The sequence below is a fragment of the Brienomyrus brachyistius genome, unplaced genomic scaffold (assembly GCF_023856365.1).
Source record: "Brienomyrus brachyistius isolate T26 unplaced genomic scaffold, BBRACH_0.4 scaffold48, whole genome shotgun sequence".
NCBI lineage: Eukaryota > Metazoa > Chordata > Actinopteri > Osteoglossiformes > Mormyridae > Brienomyrus > Brienomyrus brachyistius.
In genome coordinates, this window is record NW_026042323.1 from 2,350,466 (window position 1) to 2,367,274 (window position 16,809).

Consider the following 16,809-nt stretch of genomic DNA (forward strand, 5'->3'; position numbering starts at 1 on the left):
AAACCTTTATCTCCTCCAGACAAATGGTGAGTTGAGATGGGGATGATGGGGATGATGAGAGTGGCATTGCAGGTGTTGCATTTACATGCCACATGTGTATCGTCGGCGTAACAGTGGAAGGAAAGTCCATGACGGCTGATGACCTGAACGAGCGGAGAAAGGTAGAGAATGAAGAGCATGGGGCCAAGAACTGACCCCTGGGGAACGCCACAGGAGACTGTGTGTGGCTTTGAGGTGGAGTCACCCATAGCAAGGTACTCTATCCGGTTTGTGAGGTATGATTGGAACCAGCTGAGGGCAACGTCAGTGAGTCCAAAGGTGGAATGTAGCTGATTTAATAAGATGTCATGGTCAACCGTATCAAATACAGCAGATATGTCCAGGAGAATAAGCAAGGAGGAAGAGCCAGCATCGGATGACATCAGGATATCATTTGTGACTCTTACGAGTGCAGTTTCTGTACTGATTTGACCGGAAACCAGATTGGAATTTTTCATAGAGGTTGTTGAGTTTCAGGTGGTTATGCAGCTGGATGGCAATTACTTTCTCAATCACTTTGGATATGAATGGGAGATTGGAGATAGGCCTATAATTGGAAAGGACTTCTGGGTCCAGGTTGTGGTTTTTGAGAAGTGGTCTTATAATGACTTTCTTTAAGACAGAGGGGATGTGACCAGTTCGAAGAGTTATTTATAACAGAGGTGATAAGGGGACTTAGGATAATGATATGGGTCTGCACCAGGGAAGTTGGGAAAGGGTCTAAGGCACAGGTGGAGGGTTTCATCTTCCTGATGATGTTTTGCACCTCTTCTGATGAAGCCAGAGAAAAGCAGTTTAGGCGCTGAGAAATAGCACATGTTGAAGAAATGGTTTGGATCTGGGGACTGGAAAGGGCAGAGCGAATATGTGCAATCTTGGATGTGAAATAATCCATGAAACAGTTGCACTGCTCTGCTGTGGTGCCGGGGAGTGGAAGAAGGGGTTGTGATTCGAGAAGATGGTTAACAGTGGAGAAAAGCTGTTTGGAATTTCCCGCACTATTTCTGATGGCTCTTATGCACGGTGGGATGAATAAACTGTTGAGATTCATCAGCTGCTCGGCGGAGTAACTCAACATAGAGATGAAGGCAGTGGCATAGATGTAAAATGCACGGCAGAATGTTTCTTCGCCGCTTGGCTGTTTTGCCGAAAGTACAATATGGACTTTCGGCTATGCAGCGGCGATGGCGATGGCAATGAATGGCAGCAGGCTTTCCCAGATGCGCTTCTTAATGGCCGGACAAGCAGAATCCAGGCTGACTAAATTAGGACTCAAAAAAAAGTTATATACGCCACGGTAGCAGTGGCAGTGAAACAGAACAATGGAGTCTCCAGGTGATGCTGCGCTAACAGCAACAGGTAGATGAACACAACTCAGGATGGATGATAGGTAATCCCACTAATTAATAAAATGAAAAAGTAGCCACAAGCCATCTACACTCAGATGTGCTATAATCACCCACCTTCACACATGGACCGGGGAGCCCCTTTCAGTCCTGGCAGGAGACCAACACGTGATTCCTGAGAAGTGCCGGGCGATGCGCACTCTGTCCCACGGCTGATCTCTGGTCAATGCTGAGCTCTCCCCCTTCCTTTAAACTAAATCTGGAGCAGTACGCGTGCAGACAGGGGGCGAGCTGGCCAGGGTCACCCCTCCTCTCAGGGACTGTGCTCTTTATTCTCCAATTCCTGTCCAGGTGAGGCTGTTTGCGCTTGCGGTTACGAAGCATTTTGGGCAAGGCTTTCCCTTTTCCCCTGGGAGAGAAAAGATAAGCCTCCCTTTCCCCTGGGAAAGGCAAGATAGGTGTTCTAGCTCTTTCTGTGATAAACAAGTTATATAAGTGATCAGTGAAAAAACATGTTTGTGCAGTTCACCTGTGGCACAACAATAATGTGGGTGAATCACGGTGGATGATGTAATTGAATCCCGGGGTGTTTAGTCCAAACACGATCAGAATCAATCCATACCTCAATCCCCTCATAGGTATGTCTGCTAGGTGGAGTTGGAGGTGCAGTATAATCCCGTTATAATGGAATATCGTCTATAACGGATGAGGTCTGCTGGCTGTGCACCTTTAAGAACATGCAGAAAAAGCATCAGATAAAGCGGACTCGCATATAATGGAGTGTGTGTGAGAGTGTCTGCGACAGGGTACGTGTGTGTGAGAGTGTCTGCGACAGGGTACGTGTGTGTGAGAGTGTCTGTGATAGGGTACGTGTGTGTGAGAGTGTCTGCGACAGGGTACGTGTGTGTGAGAGTGTCTGTGACAGGGTACGTGTGTGTGAGAGTGTCTGTGACAGGGTACGCGTGTGAGAGTGTCTGTGACAGGGTACGCGTGTGTGAGTGTCTGTGGAAGGGTACGCGTGTGTGAGAGTGACTGTGGCAGGGTACGTGTGTGTGAGAGTGTCTGTGACAGGGTACGTGTGTGTGAGAGTGTCTGTGACAGGGTACGTGTGTGTGAGAGTGTCTGTGACAGGGTACGCGTGTGAGAGTGTCTGTGACAGGGTACGCGTGTGTGAGTGTCTGTGGAAGGGTACGCGTGTGTGAGAGTGACTGTGGCAGGGTACGTGTGTGTGAGAGTGTCTGTGACAGGGTACGCGTGTGTGAGAGTGACTGTGGCAGGGTACGCATGTGTGAGAGTGTCTGTGGAAGGGTACGTGTGTGTGAGAGTGTCTGTGGAAGGGTACGCGTGTGTGAGAATGTCTGCGACAGGATATGTGTGTGTGAGAGTGTCTGTGACAGGGTACGTGTGCGTGAGAGTGTCTGTGACAGGGTGCGTGTGTGAGATTGTCTGGGACAGGGTACGCGTGTGTGAGAGTGTCTGCAGCAGGGTACGTGTGTGTGAGAGTGTCTGCGACAGGGTACGTGTGTGAGAGAGTGTCTGCGACAGGGTACGCGTGTGTGAGAGTGTCTGCGACAGGGTACGCGTGTGTGAGAGTGTCTGCGGCAGGGTACGCGTGTGTGAGAGTGTCTGCGACAGGGTACGCGTGTGTGAGAGTGTCTGCGACAGGGTACGCGTGTGTGAGATTGTCTGCGACAGGGTACGCGTGTGTGAGAGTGTCTGCGGCAGGGTACGCGTGTGTGAGAGTGTCTGCGACAGGGTACGCGTGTGTGAGAGTGTCTGCGGCAGGGTACGCGTGTGTGAGAGTGTCTGCGACAGGGTACGCGTGTGTGAGAGTGTCTGCGGCAGGGTACGCGTGTGTGAGAGTGTCTGCGGCAGGGTACGCGTGTGTGAGAATGTCTGCGACAGGGTATGTGTGTATGAGAGTGTCTGGGACAGGGTACGTGTGCGTGAGAGTGTCTGTGACAGGGTGCGTGTGTGAGATTGTCTGGGACAGGGTACGCGTGTGTGAGAGTGTCTGTGGCAGGGTACGTGTGTGTGAGAGTGTCTGCGGAAGGGTTCGTGTGTGTGAGAGTGTCTGCGGAAGGGTACGCGTGTGAGAGTGTCTGCGGCAGGGTACGTGTGTGTGAGAGTGTCTGTGACAGGGTACGTGTGTGTGAGAATGTCTGCGACAGGATATGTGTGTATGAGAGTGTCTGGGACAGGGTACGTGTGCGTGAGAGTGTCTGTGACAGGGTGCGTGTGTGAGATTGTCTGGGACAGGGTACGCGTGTGTGAGAGTGTCTGCGGCAGGGTACGTGTGTGTGAGAGTGTCTGTGACAGGGTACGTGTGTGAGAGAGTGTCTGCGACAGGGTACGTGTGTGTGAGAGTGTCTGCGACAGGGTACGTGTGTGTGAGAATGTCTGCGGCAGGGTACATGTGTGTGAGAGTGTCTGCGACAGGGTACGCGTGTGTGAGAGTGTCTGCGACAGGGTACGCGTGTGTGAGATTGTCTGAGGCAGGGTACGCGTGTGTGAGAGTGTCTGCGGCAGGGTACGCGTGTGTGAGAGTGTCTGCGACAGGGTACGCGTGTGTGAGAGTGTCTGTGGCAGGGTACGTGTGTGTGAGATTGTCTGCGACAGGGTACGCGTGTGTGAGAGTGTCTGTGGCAGGGTACGTGTGTGTGAGAGTGTCTGCGACAGGGTACGCGTGTCTGAGAGTGTCTGCGACAGGGTACGTGTGTGTGAGAGTGTCTGTGACAGGGTACGCGTGTGAGAGTGTCTGTGACAGGGTACGCGTGTGTGAGTGTCTGTGGAAGGGTACGCGTGTGTGAGAGTGACTGTGGCAGGGTACGTGTGTGTGAGAGTGTCTGTGACAGGGTACGCGTGTGTGAGAGTGACTGTGGCAGGGTACGCATGTGTGAGAGTGTCTGTGGAAGGGTACGTGTGTGTGAGAGTGTCTGTGGAAGGGTACGCGTGTGTGAGAATGTCTGCGACAGGATATGTGTGTGTGAGAGTGTCTGTGACAGGGTACGTGTGCGTGAGAGTGTCTGTGACAGGGTGCGTGTGTGAGATTGTCTGGGACAGGGTACGCGTGTGTGAGAGTGTCTGCAGCAGGGTACGTGTGTGTGAGAGTGTCTGCGACAGGGTACGTGTGTGAGAGAGTGTCTGCGACAGGGTACGCGTGTGTGAGAGTGTCTGCGACAGGGTACGCGTGTGTGAGAGTGTCTGCGGCAGGGTACGCGTGTGTGAGAGTGTCTGCGACAGGGTACGCGTGTGTGAGAGTGTCTGCGACAGGGTACGCGTGTGTGAGATTGTCTGCGACAGGGTACGCGTGTGTGAGAGTGTCTGCGGCAGGGTACGCGTGTGTGAGAGTGTCTGCGACAGGGTACGCGTGTGTGAGAGTGTCTGCGGCAGGGTACGCGTGTGTGAGAGTGTCTGCGACAGGGTACGCGTGTGTGAGAGTGTCTGCGGCAGGGTACGCGTGTGTGAGAGTGTCTGCGGCAGGGTACGCGTGTGTGAGAGTGTCTGCGACAGGATATGTGTGTATGAGAGTGTCTGGGACAGGGTACGTGTGCGTGAGAGTGTCTGTGACAGGGTGCGTGTGTGAGATTGTCTGGGACAGGGTACGCGTGTGTGAGAGTGTCTGTGGCAGGGTACGTGTGTGTGAGAGTGTCTGCGGAAGGGTTCGTGTGTGTGAGAGTGTCTGCGGAAGGGTACGCGTGTGAGAGTGTCTGCGGCAGGGTACGTGTGTGTGAGAGTGTCTGTGACAGGGTACGTGTGTGTGAGAATGTCTGCGACAGGATATGTGTGTATGAGAGTGTCTGGGACAGGGTACGTGTGCGTGAGAGTGTCTGTGACAGGGTGCGTGTGTGAGATTGTCTGGGACAGGGTACGCGTGTGTGAGAGTGTCTGCGGCAGGGTACGTGTGTGTGAGAGTGTCTGTGACAGGGTACGTGTGTGAGAGAGTGTCTGCGACAGGGTACGTGTGTGTGAGAGTGTCTGCGACAGGGTACGTGTGTGTGAGAATGTCTGCGGCAGGGTACATGTGTGTGAGAGTGTCTGCGACAGGGTACGCGTGTGTGAGAGTGTCTGCGACAGGGTACGCGTGTGTGAGATTGTCTGAGGCAGGGTACGCGTGTGTGAGAGTGTCTGCGGCAGGGTACGCGTGTGTGAGAGTGTCTGCGACAGGGTACGCGTGTGTGAGAGTGTCTGTGGCAGGGTACGTGTGTGTGAGATTGTCTGCGACAGGGTACGCGTGTGTGAGAGTGTCTGTGGCAGGGTACGTGTGTGTGAGAGTGTCTGCGACAGGGTACGCGTGTCTGAGAGTGTCTGCGACAGGGTACGTGTGTGTGAGAGTGTCTGCGGCAGGATACGCGTGTGTGAGAGTGTCTGCGACAGGGTACGCGTGTCTGAGAGTGTCTGCGACAGGGTACGTGTGTGTGAGAGTGTCTGCGGCAGGATACGCGTGTGTGAGAGTGTCTGTGGCAGAGTATGTGTGTGTGAGAGTGTCTGTGACAGGGTACGTGTGTGTGAGAGTGTCTGTGACAGGGTACGCGTGTGTGATAGTGTCTGTGGCAGGGTACGTGTGTGTGAGAGTGTCTGCGGCAGGGTACGCGTGTGTGAGAGTGTCTGTGGCAGGGTACGTGTGTGTGAGAGTGTCTGCGGCAGGGTACGTGTGTGTGAGAGTGTCTGTGGCAGGGTACGCGTGCGTGAGAGTGTCTGTGACACCCGAGCCCCAGTGCATTAGGTGACCTGCCCCACCCAGAGGTACAGGGGAAAAGAACCACTCCCCCAAACTAGGGGCTAGTGGAAGTGGCAGGACTGGGGGGCGAGTGAAGTCAGTATTTAATGTGAGTCGTAGAGGGGAGAGGAAAAGAAAAGGAGAAAAACGCAGGAAAGGAAATAAATAAAGACAGGATTGTATTTATATATGATGGTTGTGGATGATAGGAGCTGTAACTGTCAAAAAGAAATTAGTAAATAAAAAATTATCACTGCTTCACTGCTCAAAAAAATTAAAGGAACACTTTGAAAACACATTAGATATCAATGGGGAAAAACACCACTTATCCTATTGGGTCGCAGGGGGTCCGGAGCCAATCCCAGAAGCAATGGGCACGAGGCAGGGAACAACCCAGGATGGGGGACCAACCCATCGCAGGGCACACTCACACACCATTCACTCACGCATGCAATTTAGCAAAATGACAACATGGGGAGAACATGCAAACTCCACACACGTGTGACCCAGGCGGGGACTCGAACCCAGGTCCCAGAGGTGTGAGGCAACAGTGCTAACCACTGCACTACCATGCCACCCCCAGCAAACATACAAACAACCAGAATTCCAGAAAAGTTCATTAAATTTGAATGAAATAACAAATAAAACACTTTCAAATCACATGAGCCTACATTTTATTCACAACAGAACATAGATAATATAACAAATGTTCAAACTGGGAAATTGTACACCTTTATCCAGTTAATGAACTCATTTCAAATTTGATGCCTGCTACATGTCCCAAAAAAGTCGGTATAGGGACAACAAATGGCTGAAAAATCAAGAAAGTTTAAAAAAATTTAGCTGGGAGAACATCTAGCAACTAATTAAGTTAAATGATATCAGGTCTGTAACCTGATTAGCATTAAAAGGGATGTCAGAGATGCAGAGTCTCTCAGAAGTAAAGATAGACAGAGGCTCTCCAATCTGTGTAAGAGTGAATAAAAAGATTACTTTAAACTACTTTAGGAATACTTTAAAAACAATGTTCCTCAACGTGAAATTGCAAAGGATTTGCAAATCTCATCATCTATCAAAAAAATTGAGAGAAACTGGAGATATCTCTGTGCGAAAGGGACAAGGCCGAAGACCTGTATTGGATGCCCGTGGTCTTCGGGCCCTCAGACGACTCTGCATCACTCATCGGCATGATTGTGTCAATGACATTACTAAATGGGCCAGGAATACTTGCAGAAAGCACAGTCGGTAAACACAATCCACCGTGCCATCTGCAGATGCCAGCTAAAGCTCTATCATGCAAAAAGGAAGCCATATCTGAACATGGTCCAGAAGCGCCGTCGTGTCCTGTGGGCCAAGAATCATTTGAAATGGACTGTTTCAAAGTGGGAAAGTGTCCTATGGTCAGACGAGTCCAAATGTGACATTCTTGTTGGTAATGAAGGGCGCCGTGTCCTCCGGGCTAAAGAGGAGGGAGACCTTCCAGCGTGTTATCAGCGTTCAGTTCAAAAGCCAGCATCTCTGATGGTATGGGGGTGCATAAGTGCATACGGTATGGGCAGCTTGCATGTTTTGGAAGGAGCTATGAATGCTGAAAGGTATATAAAGGTTCTAGAGCAACATATGCTCCCCTCCAGAGGACGTCTGTTTCAGGGAAGGCCTTGTGTATTTCAGCAGGACAATGCAAAACTACATACTGCAGATATTACAACAGCATGGCTTCGTGGGAGAAGAGTCCGGGTGCTGAATTGGCCTGTCTGCAGTCCAGATCGTTCACCTATAGAGAACATACAGTAATTATCTGTGACACCCATTGTACACTGTGAGCAGGTATACAGGCCCACAGAGCATACAGATAATTATCTGTGACACCCATGGTGCACTGTGAGCAGGTATACAGGCCCACAGAGCATGCAGATAATTATCTGTGACACCCATTGTACACTGTGAGCAGGTGTACAGGCCCACAGAGCATGCAGATAATTATCTGTGACACCCATTGTACACTGTGAGCAGGTATACAGGCCCACAGAGCATGCAGATAATTATATGTGACACCCGTGGTGCACTGTGAGCAGGTATACAGGCCCACAGAGCATGCAGATAATTATCTGTGACACCCATTGTACACTGTGAGCAGGTGTACAGGCCCACAGAGCATGCAGATAATTATCTGACACCCGTTGTACACTGTGAGCAGGTATACAGGCCAACAGAGCATGCAGATAATTATCTGTGACACCCATTGTACACTGTGAGCAGGTATACAGGCCCACAGAGCATGCAGATAATTATATGTGACACCCATGGTGCACTGTGAGCAGGTATACAGGCCCACAGAGCATGCAGATAATTATCTGTGACACCCCTTGTACACTGTGAGCAGGTATCAGTACTGACTACTTTTTATATTGAGTCACATGTTTTATGTGAATTACTTTGTACTGAACTGAAGGCCAGTATTTGTCACTGTGAATATGTTGTTGCAGACGTCCATCCAGAAATCAGAGCTGGGGGAAAAGATAAGGTCCTTATTCCAGTTAATTTTTGGTACTAATATCAATGTGTCTGTCGCAGATGGAGGATTATATATTCTAGAGGTTTCTTTTTATTTTTAAGTTGCAGAATGTTGTCTCATCTGAGGAGGATTCAGTGTATTATGTGTGAGGTCCATTTTGGTTTTGATGCCGGATTCAGTTAGTAAATATTAGAAAAATTGCATATTCTCAACTCGTATTTATGGATTAAGTCTTCGAATGTCATGAAATGACTATTACTGAAAAGGAGGTGGAGATGTGTAATCCCTTTCTGTCCCCGTGAGTGATAGTGAATAGTGATATTGTGAAGTAGGAAGTCCAGATTATTCCAGATTGGCGTGTATTTACAGGCTCTGAGAGTACAGTTAGTGATTTTACTGGCTTTCCACTGGGCTGTCAGTGCTGTGGAAATGGCAGCACTGTGTTGTTAAAGCAGTTTTGTTTCTTTAATGAAACTTTGAGTAAGTCTGCATGTCTGAGATTTTTACAGTACAGCTGCTCCTGCTGTAACCATGAGCTGCTGTTACTGCTGTAGTGTGACCATTTAGTTAAGTCTTGCAGTTGATTTGCTAAGTAATAAAGAAAAATGAGCTTGTAATCCACCTTGAGATTTATTTTTCTGTAATGTGGAATGTTTGATTTTGTGTTTTTGTTTTTCCAGCAAAAATATGATATTAATGACTTAAGAATTTGAAAGAATTTTTCTGAAATTATTCTGGACGAGTAATTTAATTTTTATTGATTGAAGTGGGAGACTCATCTATTGTTTTGAATAAGGGGGTGTAGTTGAGGGTAACCAAGTCAGACAGCCTGTGGGAGATGTAGATACCCAAGTACCGGATATTTCCAGTGTGAAATGGACCATCCTGATCAGCTGAATCCCAGGCATCTTCAGACAGCGAGAATATTATGGGTTTTTTCCAGTTTATTGTGTAGTTTGATAGATTTGAAAAGGTATTAATGAAATTTAAATTTCATATATTGAGGGTTTCATAAAAACACTGTAATGGCCGGTAACTGGAGGGTTGTGTTTGGTCTTTATCAGGTTTCAATAACACTGTAATGGCCAATAGATTTCTGCAGGGTAACCATCCGTTCTGGCGATTGGTTGTTAGGCATTTGGTTGAGGACCTTATGGAGTTCTTCTGATGTTAATGGTGCATCAAGCAGAGGTGGAGATTTCAGGTGTAGGGAGTACAAATCCAGACCAAGATTTTGTTTCAACAAACCAGTTGAGTCTCTGTGACTGTGACTCTTTATATTCATCTGGTTGGTTGAAACAAAATCTTGGTCTGGATTTGTACTCTCTGGACCTGAAATCTCCACCTCTGGCATCAAGGGCATTTGCTGTTTCATTGGTTAATATGGGTAAGTCTAGATTATTTTTAAATGATTCTATATCAACTGGAACTGGTTCTTGTTCTGAGAAGTATAGGTTCTTATAAAATGTTCAAAAGATGTTAATTTTGCGTGATTATTGAAATATTTATTAGAGGAGTCACTTTTGCTTAAAAGTAATGCTTGTAATGGTGAGGTGATCTTATTTACTGGGGAGTTTTTGTCTCTCTCTCTGCAGGCTGTCAGGCTGTAGAGTCACAGAAGAAGGCTGTTCTTCCCTGGCTTCAGCTCTAAGGTCAAACCCCTCACACCTGAGAGAGCTGGACCTGAGCTACAATCACCCAGGAGACTCAGGAGTGAAGCTGCTCTCTGCTGTACTGGAGGATCCCAGCTGTAAACTGGAGAAGCTGAAGTGAGTACAGAGTGTGTGTCTGACACGCTACAGATACTTATGCATGTATGTGAAGAAGAGGCACCAATTAATAAATGGATACAACAGTACTATGTCATTCTGCTTCTCCTGTAGTGTGGATCACGGTGGAGAGTGCAGGACCAGACCAGGCTTACAGAAATGTAAGTGTCTTTGCATGTTTTTATTAATAATACCATGAATACTACTGTATGTTATGGTTGTATTCACACAATTGTTGTGATGAGTGTGGCTTTTTGCACTGTGTGTAGATGGATTTCCATGTTTGTGTTTAGGTGAGTTTCATGTCATTTTAGCCAACATCCAAACAAGAAACAAAAAATCAAAATCATCACCAAAAACACTATCAATTCATTTAATCGTTTTTAAAAATATTTTTACAAATGCTTTATAGCTGCTTGTATTATCTTGGTGTTTGTGTGGGAGTGTAGGATGGTTAAATATATTTTGAATTAGTTAAACATCTTTAATTTCACAAAAAAAGAATCCTTTGCATTTGTTCTATTTGTGGATGCCGTGAGTGTGTGTGTTTTCTGTGTGAGATTCGTTAGTATTGTCCTAAGACGGCACCTGTAGGCAGTGAGACCAGACTCTCCTCAAGTGCAAAATGTGAATTTGCATTTTTACAGGGTGGTTCTGGAACACTCCTTAATATTCATGAGAGAATATTACTGATTGGTCACTGAATCCCTTAAACCATGGGAGCCCAAACCCAGTCCTGGAGGGCCAGAGTCCTGCGCATTTTTGGGTTTCCCCTCATTTAACACACCTGATTCATCTCCTTGTGCTAATAACCACACAGCTCTTGTGCTGAATTATTTATGGTGGAACAGGGAAAGAACTTTGCTACACAGGGCACCGGCCCCCCAGGACTGGATTTGGACACCCCTGCTTTAGGTAGAAGAAACAGGCAGCACAAGTCGATGTTAACTGGCCAATGAGGTAGTGCCCCTCTCATAAATATTAATCAGCTAGCCAATCGTGTATGGCTTCACTCATGAATATTAAAAACTTCTCCTGATCCACGGTGCTAAAAGAAATTTGCGCCCGGGACACACTGGATGTGCGGCGGAAAATATCAAATTTCATTTCGGCGCCCATGTTAACAGATTAGAGCGGCCGCGTGCGTGCGCGAGATGCGGGGCTCATGCCTCGCGGTTACGGCGCAGCATCTACAGTCACGCGCGCAGTAAGCGGTTCTCTATGGAAGCGTATTGCATTCATCTGGGAAAAAAATCAATTCTGTTTTTCCGAATTAATGAGATAATAATCCCGTTTTTCAGAGCAATATTTTTCTGAATTAATGAGAACCTTCCTGTTTTTTATGATGCACGATCTGTGCCGGAATCATCGTTTATATCAGAATCCAGGTCCAAATGTTTATTAAATATCACTTTAAACATGTAATAATATTACTTAAATATTCTGTTATTGATGGCCATTTTCGAGCCGCATGCGCCGGAATTAGCGGTTTGAAGGAAAGACACTGACTTTAGTATTCATCTCTGGTGCCGTTTTGTGGTAAATATGCTTGTGATGAATATGTCTGATGAATGTCGCTGCTTTGTCATTTTTTAATTAAATTAATTAAGCTGTTAGTTTAGCTCGTGCCCATTTTGGCGGCTCTTCCCGCCGCCGTCGCGCGCCCACTTTATGTTTCATAAACTTCAGTTCCCGCTTCGTTAGGGGAAGCTGTGCTGTTTTTATATCGTACAGAAACATAAAGTACAGGCGGCCTGATGGGATTAATAATTCTTCCTCCTGCCTACAGACTCCTGCCAGCTGACGCTGGACCCGAACACAGCAAACAGCCGCCTGTCTCTGTCAGGGGGGAACAGGAAGGTGACAGGGGGGGCAGAGTGGCAGCCATATCCTGATCATCCAGAGAGATTTGACAGATGGAGCCAAGTTCTGTGCAGAGAGAGTCTGACTGGTCGCTGTTACTGGGAGGCTGAGTGGGATGGATATGGAGTCTGGATAGGAGTCACTTATAAAGGGATCGGGAGGAAAGGAGTGAGGGACTATGGGCTTGGATACAATGACAAGTCATGGAGTCTGTGGTGTGATACTGACAGTTACTCTGTCTGGCACAATAAGAAAGAGACTCTCATACCCATAGAGCCCTCAGGCTCCCGCAGAGTAGGAGTGTATCTGGACTGGGGGGCTGGTGCTCTGTCCTTCTACAGAGTCTCCTCTGATGGACTGACCCCCCTGCACAGATTCACCTCCTCATTCACTGAGTCCCTCTATCCAGGGTTTGGGGTTCATTATAGAAACTCCTCAGTGTCACTGTGACGTGCTGCTGGTTCTCCTGGCAAAAAGGTAAAATCTCTGCTTTTTAACCTTTATAATCCTTTTTACTCTGAAATGTACAGAACTGTGCAAAAGTCTTAGGCAGGCAAAGAAAATGATGTTTAGATTATCCTCCTGTTGGTGTAAAACTATGATATGATGCCTGTCAAAGTGTGTCAGCTTCGCCATTTCAGAACCTCTGCTAAAATCATCCCAGTATTTGCAGCGACCGTCCAGTGCAGCCATGTATTTTTTGACTTGACCACTAACACACCTCATACAGCTGGTCAATCTCTCACTGACTTTTAAACCAATATATTTAATTATTTAATTGAGCTGTTGGTGAAATTGAACAAAATCATGTAACTGAGGTGCCCCTGAGGAGAAGTTTGGGAACTGAAGCGGTGTTCATCTAGCCATCCAACTAGATATCAGTAACTTTTTAGAAAACAGAAGAAATTATTACTAGTTTTTATTGTGTTACTTTTAATTTGCACACGTTCTAATGTTAAATTGTGTTTTTTGTTCTAAGCCAAAGTACATTTCCTACTCAGATAAACAGCTGTAAACATTTCTTTGGACGGCCTAAGACTTTTGCACAGTACTGTGTGTTTTACAAAAAATAAATGACTGTGTTCAGTGAGCTGAATAAACATGAAAAATATTGTTTTTTATACGTTTTCTCTCTGACTAAAATGTAACTAAATGTAATCCTGATTGGGGGGGGGCTTTCCCTCTCCCCTGTAAATGTGCATTTTATATATTTATGTCCATTTACTGTATTTCCTCCCTGTACAATGACAATAAAGGCTTTCTGTTCTGTCCTATTAATGTCCTGCTTCAGCGTCACCCAAAGCATAACTGAGTAACATAATGAAACCACAGTCTGCTGGATTAAGTTAAATTCACTGTATTACTGCAGCTGAACATAACTGACATAATGACTGTCAATCAATTTGTATAATAATCATTTAACTAGAGACATAACAGACTGAAAAAAACTGGAAAATATAATTATGTCCTGGTTCAGTGGATTAAAGTAAATAAAATTATTATTAATATATTTAAATAAATAAAGAAATTTGATTTGTTAAATAATTAACACCCTTGCCACCCCCACCCCCCATTAATAGGTCTGGTTGCTCCCCCGTTGGACAGAACAGGCGGATGCCCAGGCAGCCTTGCCACCCCCACCCCACTGAAAAAGGTCTGGTTACTCCCCCGTCAGACAGAAAAGGCAGGTGCCCAGACAACCTTGCCACCCCCCAGTCACTGTAAAAGGTCTGATTACTCCCCCGTAGGACAGAAGGGGCAGGTGCCCACACACACTTGCCACCCCCACCCCACTGTAAAAGGTCTGGTTATGCCACCGTCAGATAAAGGACAGATGCACAGACCCTCTTGCCACCCCCACCCCACTGTAAATGGTCTGGTTATGCCCCCCTCAGACAGATAGGGCAGGTGCCCAGGCACCCTTGCCACCCCCACCCACTGTAAAAGGTCTGGTTATGCCCCCCTCAAACAGGACGGGCAGGTGCCCAAACACTCTTGCCACCCCCTCCCCACTGTAAATGGTCTGGTTATGCCCCCGTCAGAAAGAACGGGCAGGTGCCCAGGCAGCCATTCCACCCCCACCCCACTGAAAAAGGTCTGGTTACTCCCCCGTCGGACAGAAGGGGCAGATGCCCAGGCTGCCTTCCCACCCCCAACCCACTGTAAAAGGTCTGTTTATGCCCCCCACAGACAGATAGGGCAGGTGCCCAGGCACCCTTGCCACCCCCCACCCACTGTAAAAGGTCTGGTTATGCCCCCCTCAAACAGGACGGGCAGGTGCCCAGGCAGTCTTGCCACCCCCACCCCACTGTAAAAGGTCTGGTTGCTCTCCCGTTGGACAGAATAGGAAGATGCCCAGACACCCTTGCCACCCCCACCCCTCTGTAAAAGGTCTGGTTACTCCCCCGTAGGATAGAAGGGGCAGGTGCCCAGGCAGCATTGCCACCCCCACCCCCCCTGTAAAAAGTCTGGTTCTCCCCCGTCGGACAAAAAGGGCAGCTACCCAGACACCCTTGCCACCCGCACCCAACTGTGAAAGGTCTGGTTATGCCCCCGTCAGAGAGAACGGATAGGAGGCCAGGCAGCCTGACAACCCCCCCACCACACTGTAAAAGGTCTGGTTACTCCCCCATAGGACAGAAGGGGCAAATGCCCAGGCAGCTTTGCCACCTCCACCCGACTGTAAAAGGCCTGATTGCTCCCCTGTCGGACAGAACGGGCAGGTGCCCAGGCAGCCTTGCCACCCCCACCCCACTGTAAAAAATCCTGGTAGCTGCCCCGTCGGATAGAAAGGCAAGGTGCCCAGGCAGCCTTGCCACCCCCCACCACACTGTGGAAGATCTGCTTGCTGCCCCATCGGACTGAACGGGCAGGTGCCCAGGCAACCTTGCCACCCCCACCCCCACTTTAAAAGGTCTGGTTGCTCCCCCGTCGGAAAAAACGAGCAGCTGCCCAGGCAGCTTTGCCACCCCCCACCCCACTGCAAAAGGTCTGTTTACTCCCCCGTCAGGGAGAACGGGCAGGTGCCCAGGCAGCCTTGCCACCCCCCACCCCACTGTAAAAGGTCTGCTTGCTCCCCCGTCGGAAAAAACGGGCAGATGCCCAGGCACCCTTGCCACCCCCCACCCCACAGTAAAAGGTCTGCTTGCTCACCATTCGGACAGAACAGGCAATTGCCCAGGCAGCCTTGCCGCCCCCACCCCACTGTAAAAGGTCTGCTTGCTCCCCCGTTGGACAGAACGGGCAGTTGCCCAGACACTCTTGCCACCCCCACCCCACTGTAAAAGGTCTGGTTGTTGCCCCATCAGACAGAACGGGCAGGTGCCCAGGGTCTCTTGCCACCCCCACCCCACTGTAAAAGGTCTGGATGCTCCTCCATCAGACAGAGGGGGCAGGTGCCCATGCACCCTTACTCCTCTACCCTCAGTTATCTGTCTGACTCAGATAAATTGATACATAGATAGATACTGAACCCCTCCCACGCCCGGCTGGCAAAAGCTACTAAATTTATCTGCATGCATTATCATACATCATTATCAGACGTGTAAAAATATACACAGATATCCATTAACAATCCACCATTGGATTCATTTGCTATTACAGATTAACATTCTATAAAGTGACTGTAGTCAGTTATAATGTCTCTCTATCAAACTTCTGCCATATTTCTTACATCCACTGGATACGTCAACTGGACGCCACTAGGTGGAGACAAAACACAGATTTCTAAATAAAATCGGAGCAGAATTAAATTATAAGAAAGCGGATCTCCCTGGGATGGGCCCAGGCTCCCCTGCAACAATGACCCGCATGTGGATGGATGGACACTGTATGTACATTAGTCATCCACACATGCTGTACGGCTTTGTTTTCCGGACAGTCTGGGGTACTCAGATATGTCATAATTTTATGCGTAAATGCTGACAGTCTTGATATCATCCTTCTTATCAGGAAAAACTACTTGTGCATATAGATATTTCCCAATTTTTAGTCTCATCTAACATAAAAATTGGGAAGTAGTACAAATATAATCTTATAAATGCTGAGATTAGAGTATCTGCGATGCAGGAATGCAGGGGTTTCATTGGGGCCCTTTCTATGGCTTAGTACTGTGAAGGAGTACATGGTTAGTGCCAGGCGCAAATGAATATCTTTGATTTTGCATCCATTTGGTAACTTGTTGAAGTTGTCTGATAGTCAGTAATACATGGTTTAATTAATATGATTCTTTATTTATTACCTTATAACATCTGAAAGACACTGAAATAAAAAGCTTATTTTAGTTTATGGTCCACTGGATAAACACAGACATTACAGACGGTTTTAGAGTCTAATGCTGAATGTTTTTTGCTATCATTTTTCTGCCTGAATATGCTGTGATTGGTGCAGTGAAATTTGAGAATGTGTTTGTGGTCAGTATCATAGCCTCAGACAACAAACCAACACTGTAGCGCGTCACTGTGTTTACATGTGGGAGGGGTTCCAGTTACATAATGGACTCGTTCTAATTCAACTGTTTTGACGGAGCTCGACACACCTATACAACTTTTTTGAACA

At 47.7% G+C, this 16,809-nt stretch overlaps 1 protein-coding gene across 1 annotated transcript in view; it reads left to right on the forward strand.

Annotated features, from left to right (window-relative positions):
* Window positions 1-13,526, forward strand: part of LOC125723380 (NACHT, LRR and PYD domains-containing protein 12-like) — an 83,235-nt gene extending 69,709 nt beyond the window's left edge. Inside the window, exons 15-17 of the mRNA XM_048999913.1 lie at window positions 10,216-10,389; window positions 10,504-10,550; window positions 12,179-13,526. Of these exons, the coding sequence (XP_048855870.1) occupies window positions 10,216-10,389; window positions 10,504-10,550; window positions 12,179-12,702 (745 nt within the window). The 3' untranslated portion in view covers window positions 12,703-13,526. The remainder of the gene's footprint in view (window positions 1-10,215; window positions 10,390-10,503; window positions 10,551-12,178) is intronic.
* Window positions 13,527-16,809: the final 3,283 nt, after the last annotated feature.